At 33.7% G+C, this 8,533-nt stretch overlaps 1 protein-coding gene across 1 annotated transcript; it reads right to left on the reverse strand.

Annotated features, from left to right (window-relative positions):
- Nucleotides 1–975: 975 nt before the first annotated feature.
- Nucleotides 976–8,523, reverse strand: LOC109219661 (beta-galactosidase 13-like). The gene is made up of 18 exons (XM_019384134.1): nt 8,240–8,523; nt 8,060–8,155; nt 7,697–7,809; nt 7,520–7,586; nt 7,036–7,128; nt 6,779–6,922; nt 6,561–6,655; nt 5,054–5,159; nt 4,865–4,949; nt 4,635–4,753; nt 4,152–4,322; nt 3,888–4,066; nt 3,679–3,788; nt 3,089–3,198; nt 2,825–2,932; nt 2,617–2,724; nt 2,013–2,158; nt 976–1,902 (listed from the first exon to the last, which is right to left on the reverse strand). The coding sequence occupies exons 1-18, from the start codon at nt 8,420–8,422 to the stop codon at nt 1,422–1,424; spliced, it is 2,514 nt and encodes an 837-aa protein (XP_019239679.1). The 5' UTR covers nt 8,423–8,523; the 3' UTR covers nt 976–1,421.
- Between the last annotated feature and the right edge of the window lie 10 nt (nt 8,524–8,533).

Genomic DNA, 8,533 nt, shown 5'->3' on the forward strand with positions numbered 1-8,533 from the left:
ACCTGAATTAACAAGCCCGGAACGAGGGTTCTCCAGAGTGTTGTTATTTGGAGTGGGTGTGGGTGGTGCAGCAGGTAATTGGCTAACAAAATCCTGAAGAGCTTTATTGACTTGTGAGGCAATAAGTTTTTGCAAAGCCTCATCCATAGTTTCAATATTTTCGAATTGAGCCTGTCCATCTGTATGAGATCCATCAGGAGTGCCTTCACGAGACCGCCGTGGAGAGCCTCGTGGAGAAGGAATCAGTACGTTATTGTTCTGTGGATCTCCCTGAAATTGTTGGTTTGTTTGGTTTTCTTGGTTTCCTTGAATGTTGTCATTGTTGTTCGACATGGTTGATGCAACAAGGAAAGTTAAGCTAAAATAGAATGGATTATCAGATTTTCGGGCAACGGAACCAATTTGTTTAACCAAAAACTGGAATTTTTACTAAAGCTATAATTTAGAAGAACACGGGTTACTGATAATCGCAAGAATGAATAAAGGAAAGCAATTCGGATAGCCAGAATATAATCAAGAGAAACAAGTAAACCAAAGTATATTCAGATAGTGATTCGTCTCTTTACATTTGATCAATCCTCTCCCTTTTATAGTTATTTTGGAGATATGCGTTTTGCTCTTGTTATTATGAGCAATTAAAGACATTGAATGCTACGTTACATAATCATTATATTTAAGACAAATTCTCTAACGTTCTTGGTATTTAATGCTCATTAAATATTGTATCTGGACTCTCATGCGTTGTCAGATTCATTCCTTTTGATTTTTGAGCTTAAATGACTTTGAACAGGTACGGGTGTTAACTCTTTTTGAATGACCGCTCGTGCCTCTTCCTTTGCTTTCTGCTCGTATCTATCGCAACTCGTGCCTCCTTGACAGCTGTAATTCTTTGACCATTCTATGTGTCTCGACACATCATCTTCTACCTCTTTAATATGTAAACTCAATTTTTCCCAATACAATAACATTCAAAAATATTCGGAACAAACAAGGTTGTTATAGAGAGGTTTGATTGTATTTACCTACCCACAGTGAATCAATTGAGCTTCTAAAGATTTCATAACATATACAACAACATGAAAAAGGGTCATAGCCCGACATGTGACATTAAGGGAAGAAATACAAGAGAAGCTTCCCCAGTATCTGTTATCAACCTCTAATCCTAAATCACAACAATTCAATGCCTAATCTATCTCGCCAAGTCAATTACATGTATGTTGGCTGATAGCTAATGCTTATATAATTAGTTAACAGGAAACTGAAGCTCTGAATCAAGGTGTACTGGTATTGAAACTCGAGTACTAACCCTCATGGAATTAAAATCTTGAATCCGCCTCTGGCCATATATATATATATATATGTGTGTGTGTGTCAGAGACAATCTTCAACCTATCTATTATAAACCAAAGAAAGTGAGGTGTTTATCTCTTCTTTGGTACAACACACTTGACTTGGACAGCCAAAGTCTTGAAAATATTAGGGCATGGGTCCTTGTTTGGCTCGTCAAAAACTTCTCTCTCAACTGGCACAGAACAAGTGTGTTTCCCCAAACAATACTTTTCTGCTACTTTAATACTATTTGGTGATGTGCAATTTCCCATGTAAAAATTTCCACATGCACCATCTGGATCACCATAACTAGCAAACTCAACTTTCTCGATCACATTATCGTCTGGGCAAGTTAAATGAGCTCCTGCTTTAAGATCTTCTACGACGGCACGCAATTTACTTCCGGAGCTCTCCCAATACTTAACATTTGGAGGATGATATTCAGTGATCATACTGCAGATTGTGTCTCTGTTTACTGTTACTATTTGAATTGTTTCTGGGTGACCTCCAATTTCTTCAAAAACAACTAGGAGATTATTCTTTGGCTTCAAAAATGCTCTTGGAATATGATACCTGATCAATTCATAATTTTCATATTTGTTATCATATTTGACAAGTGATATATTTGGTCTCTTTTATTTTTTTTTTTGGGGGGGGGGGGGGGAATTTCATGGAATACTTACTCAGATTGAGTGGGCTGTCCAAGAGGAGAGAGGAAAGATGCCCAGTAACGACCAAGGTTTTTACCATTGACCCACATCATACCTTTTTGCATTTTGTCCATTTTCAAGGCCACTGGATCAGTGCCTTCTGGGGCATCAAAATATGTCTGTAACCCACAAAGAAAAAGAAAATATATTAGTAATTGAAATATAGGATCAACGAATTTTAAAATCTTAGATCAAATTACTATGCAAGGATGATATGAACTGACTAAACAAGAATTCTTGAACATCAAACAAAAAGCGCAACGAGTTGGGCATTGTGTCATAGAAAGGTTCGGTACAATAGATATGTATATATATGAAAATACAAACTACCTACACTAGAATAGAAAAACACTACGAAGCTTCACTATTACCTAAGTTTTTTGGGGTGATAGCCTAAAGGTGATAGATAAGTCGTCTTTTCTGACATTCTACAAAATCGTACATGAGATTTTCACTCTATATGGATCTTCAATTCTACCGAATACATTGCCACATTGGATTATGTATTCTTGATGGTGAGAAATGTATAAAAATACACAATGGAACTTAAGAAGGAAAAAAATCTATTTAAGCTTACCTTCAACCAAGTAACAGGTCCCGGTTGCGGACCAGCTAAGGAAGTCCATTTCACTTTCTTTGCACCTTCTTCTGTGAATAATTGTTCTTTTTCTCCATATACACCAACCTGAAATAAAAGATTTTTTACTAGTCAATTTAACATTTGATTTAAAAAAACGTTGTCAAGGATTATTAAATAATTACTAAATATGTGTGAATATGTATACCTCATGTCCCCAAACATTCAAAGTGATATCAAGAGTTCCAGCCATTAAACCTTGAAGTGTCACACCACGGGGTCCTGCAAACCTCTTTTCCATATAGGCTCCGCTATTCTGTAATTATATATTCATGAACATTAATTCTCTTCTGTCTTTTTATTCTCTTTTATTAGGTCTCGGGTTCGAGCCTTAAAATAAATAAAAAAATGTTGGTAGGAAGCTAGCGGACACCAGGCGAGATAAAAAAAGTTATTAAGAAAGAAATAGTACCGGATATCCAATTGTTTCAGCTAAAAGGGTGATGTGATTAATTCCAGGTTTCAAGACGACAGGTTGCCGGAATACGAAGCTCTTCTCGATATTGTTCCCGTGCCCAAACCCTAAAAACATGTAATTCCGAAACAAATATTAAGCAATTTTTGGCACACTGTATTAAAAATAAGTTTTCTCATCAATGGCTAACCAATTTACGACGAGGGTGTGTTTGGTACAACATAAGACATTTTTCACAAAATATTTTCGCAAAATGACTTATTTTCTGAAAAATATATTTTCCTGGAAAATAATTGTTAGATGTTTGGCTAGAGTATTAGCATAACGCATAATGTTCGATAAAATTTTTGAGTATTAAAGATCGAAACAAATATTTTAGTGTTTGCTAAAGCATGAAGGAAAATGACTTCTATCCAGAAGTGGCAGAAGTCATTTTCTCCCTTTTAATAGAAAATGTTGTCCCGGAAAATATTTGTTGAGAACCAACATAAAAAAAACGAGAAAAATATTTTCTCCAATAATATTTTCTGATATATCACACACACCCAAAGAGAATGTCACAAGGGTATTTGTATAAGTAAACCTACCAACATATTGTCCATTGACAAAGGCAACCAATGCATGGCCCATACTTGCAATTTGCAATACAGGGAGAATATCAGGTCTCATGGGCAAGTCACGTCGATCAAGGTTGATACTGTGTTGTATAAAGAATATAGTATTTAGAGTAAAGTCAAATAATCAATAGTAACAGCAATAAAAACAATATCAAATAGGCCTGATTAATTTAAATTACCTTGTGCTGTACCAAGCATAGTCAGATTTATCTTTGGTCAAACTGTAGAGTTCCAAGGGATCCCTGTTCTTAAGTGCCAAATCATGTATTGTTGGTACTTTTTCTTGATATATTTCCCATTTTAGATTCTTTGCTTTCTCCGACGGAACAAAGTTCCTTGAATTATGTTGCGAAACAACCTGTATAATTTCGATTATAATTAAAAAAGGCAGCCGGTGCACTAAGCTCCTACTATGCGTGGAGTCCGGGGAAGGGAATTCTTACCGTTTGAGTGTTGTAAACGACAGTCTTACAATCAGCAAGAATGCTAATTGATTTCTCAGGTAAGTAATATTCTGCTCCCCTAAATGTAATGTTGGATGGTAACTTTGTGTGGTTGTTGGTCAAAAAGGCAGCACACATATGATCAGGCCCAGGCTTCTCATAGACAGTGATCTACATTTTATTTATCAAACATGTAAAATTCCATACTCAAGTACATAATATTACTATTAGTAGTATTAAATTTAAGTTTTATATACTGATAGTATAATTTTTGTTACACCATCAGCTAAATTTGCAAAAGTAAGTTATCACTCTATTGTTCATGTTACTATATATATAACATTTGCTATAAGAGTTATTACCTGTCGTTGCTTGATGGTATACATAAAAACTTAAACATTGTCAGTGCGTAGAACTTATTATAAATAACTGCTAAATGTTCGTTAAAAAGCTAGTTATGAGTTAATAGAAATCCTTAATCACCTCAAGATTCTCGTTAATCTTTTGTACAGTGGGAGTACCCCAAAGAAGAGCTCTTCTCGACAATCTTAAAGCCCTGTGCAAGTCTCTCAAGTGACTCCATTTGGGATCCCTCATTAAACCTAATAAGAGACATATACTCAACCTTTAATTAAATCAAATTATAAGTGCTTGAATAGTAGTATTAATTCGTCGTACTTTTTCAAAATAAAGCTAAAGATGAGTTTAATTACCAAATTCATCAAGAGGGGCCTCATCATAATAACGAGTAGTCACGAAAGAAGAGCTTGTTCTTCCAAAGTTGGTTCCACCATAGTACTGGAAAATAAAAATGTAATTAATTTTAAATAATGTTCAAAGTTTAGATGGACTATAGACTAAAGGTTATGTTGATTAGAAAATTAAGGCATAAAAAAGATTACCATGTAATAGTTTGTAAGAGTTCCATTCTTTGCAAAGAAACGAGCCACAGAAAAAGCAAGATCTTCTGCTGATCTTTGTGCTGGAGGATCTCCATAAGTTCTATACCTGCACTTCATTTCTGTTAATATTTGACCTTTATATAAAGACATAAAACTACAAATCATTTGACTGACAACGTAGATGAACTATTATAAAATATACAAGGTTAATATTAGCCCTTTATATAAAGACATAAAACTACCAATTATTTGACTGACAACGTAGATGAACTATTACGTTATCGGTGCAATTTAACTGGTTATACAAGGTTACTTGCCTTATTTTCAAAGTTACTAAGTGGGCGTTTGGACATAAAAATTGTAAAATTCTGGAAGAAAAAGCAAAATTTATTTTCAAGCAAAAATGGTATTTGGAAATTAGAGTTGTGTTTGGACATGAATACAAATTTGGGGTGTTCTTGAATTTTGTGAGTGATCTGAAGTGAAAATTTTGCCGAGGGTCTTCCGAAAGCAGCTTCTCTGCCTTTTTAAAGGCAAGGGCAAGGTCTGTGTACACTCTACTCTCCATAGACCCCATTTGTGGGATTACACTGGGTATGTTGTTGTTGTATTATTTGAAGTGAAAAAAGGGCAGTCCGCTGTACTAAACTCCCGCTTTGTATCTGAAGTGGAACTTTTAAAAAAGGGCTTTTGGGAGTTTTTCAAATTTTCAAAAAATTCCGAAATTTATCTTCAAGTGAAAATTAAAAAATTTATGACCAAACACTGGTTCGAGAAAAAAGTGAAATCTTTTTTTTTTGGCCAAACGATCCCTAATTTCATTATCATGGTAATTTTACCTTTAATTACTTTTAATATAATTTGATAGTGTAAAATGTTACTACTAGCTCTATCCATGTAGTACATAAAAGTTAAATCTTATTAAATAGACATGGTTTAAGTTTTGGTCACTGCGATAGAAAAAAACATTTACACAATCAGGTAACTATAGATAAATATGTATAATAAGCATCAATTGATAACCTGAAAGAAATGAAGGTTTACAGCTTGTTTGGTTTGTTGTTACACGTCGTTTTATAATGTATCATATTGTACCGCATAATATTGTATTGTATCATTTGCCGTCGTTTCATGATGTTACGCACTAACAATATGAATAATAAACTAGCAGCATTACTAAAAAAAAATAGGATACGGAGTAGATTTATTATTATTATTATATAAAGTAGGGCAAAAGATAAAATATGATTATTAGGGCAAGATAGAGAGGGGAACAAATAAGGAAACGACGCCACCACACAAAACCCGTCATTCCATAAAGTGACATTTTTCGTCATGATGTAACAATGGATTTAATGAAATGATACAATAAAATTTAAGTAACAATCAAAATAAACTTTGTATTTAAAGTAACAATACCACACAATACAATAGGTAACAACTATCCAAACATGCTGTTATATATATCTCAAATCCTACTATGGGACATTAAGAAGATTGTACTTACTGGGCAGTCCAATTTTCAGTCCACAAAGAAGGTTTGTTGGGACCATTAGTGCCTGTGAAAGTATCCCCACAATGTCTTCCATTGCATGTATTTATCTGCACAAATAATTAGGAGGGGAAAAAAAAAAGAGGAAATTAGAGTTTTTACTGTTTAATATCATTTTGGTTGCCTTCTAATGAAATGTTACTAATCATTTCCCACAAGAAAATGAACATTACCACTGATGGAGGTGCATCCTTCTGCTTGCACATGATCCATGGGACTCCATTGTATAATCCCACAGCCATATTTGCTGCCCACTCAATATATTTCTTTCCATTCTCTTTATAAGCTAGCTGGACATTATTGTACTCATTTTCTATCTGTCACGATTTATACGTTACTGTTAAAGATATAATTAAGTAAATAAATATACACATATCAAGCATTGTAGTGTAATTTGCTAGAGACTGCTGTGATTAAATTAGGAGCAGACCTGAGCCAAGATTATGGGACCTCCTTGAGGTGCAAACAATTTCTCCTTTTTCATCAACTCAATGACTTTTTCTGCGTATTTTTTCATATGGTACTGCAAATGGAGAAAAAAGAGGAATAAGATGAGTTAATTAGTCATTAAGAAGTAAGTATGTTACTCCCTCTATCTCAACTTATGTGATGCAGTTTGGATTACGAGAGTCAAACATATTTTCTTTGATCGCGATTTTTTTTATGCTTTTTAAATATTTTGAATTGTTAATTGTTGTGACTTATAGTAATATTTTTTATGCAGATTCCAGTATATTTAAATTTTATTTTTAAAAAACTTAAAATTTTTATATTCCGAATTTCGCAATTAAATCAAGTATGATTGACTCTAGAAATCCGATATGCATCACATAAATTGGAACGAAGGGAATTGTAATTAAGAGTCATTTTATATGTTTATGCCTATGCTATGCACAATATTGTGTATAACATACCACGAATGGCTCGTTATAAGAACGGAATGTGATATTTTTAACCTCTCTTAGCCAGTATGGGAACCCTCTGTTTCATTATCAATATTCATTAGGTCATAATCAAAATAAGGAGAAAAAAGTAGAGAAAACTAACAAAACATCAAAGAATTAATTAAATAGAATTAATATCGTTTATACCCTGAAGTCCATTCTGCTTCAATATAAGGACCAATTCTCAGAGTTACATACAGATCCTGTTTACCGATCTCCTTGATGAACTTGACAATGTCATAATTTCCTTCAAAATTAAACTGCAAATAAAAAACAACTAAGATTCTCGATATGGTCTTTACAAGAATAAAAATTTAAATCATTTAGACAAGAGTAGACCGTGGTAATTAAAGTAGTTTATGAGTTAAACCAAAACTTTTTGGCTTGATTTTCATTAGTACATATGCAAAAGAATTTATGTTTGTGTGTTAATATTACATTCATTCTGAACTCTCTAATATTTATAAATTTTAAATTCGCCTCTAATTACAAGATTGAGGTAGTGTTTACCTGGCCTTGAATGGGCTCGTGAATGTTCCAAAACACATAAGTCTGAATAAGATTAATACCTCCTTCTTTAGCTTTCCTGATAATGTCTGGCCACATCTGGAAAAAAAAAAACTAATCAATAAATTGTTGGTATTAAACATGTCAAAACTAAAATACTGGCAATTGAGAATTTTAAGTTACCTCAGGAGGGCTACGAGGATAATGAATAGAACCAGAAAAGAACAATTCTCTATTTCCATTGACGATTAATGAACGACTATCGTAAGTGACGCCACGTGGCTTTTCGGCGGCGCCGATCACCGATGAAACCAACAAGGAAATCAGGAGGACTAACGTTAATAATATCTGATTCTGTTTAGCCATTTTTGTTTTTTGTTTTTTTTTTTAAGTAGTAATATTTAATTTTTAGTTTTGGATAGTGAGTGTAAATGCTAGAGATAAGAGATGATAGCTATTTTGATGCCGGCAGGTAGC

This window comes from Nicotiana attenuata, unplaced genomic scaffold, assembly GCF_001879085.1.
Source record: "Nicotiana attenuata strain UT unplaced genomic scaffold, NIATTr2, whole genome shotgun sequence".
In the NCBI taxonomy this organism is placed as follows: domain Eukaryota; kingdom Viridiplantae; phylum Streptophyta; class Magnoliopsida; order Solanales; family Solanaceae; genus Nicotiana; species Nicotiana attenuata.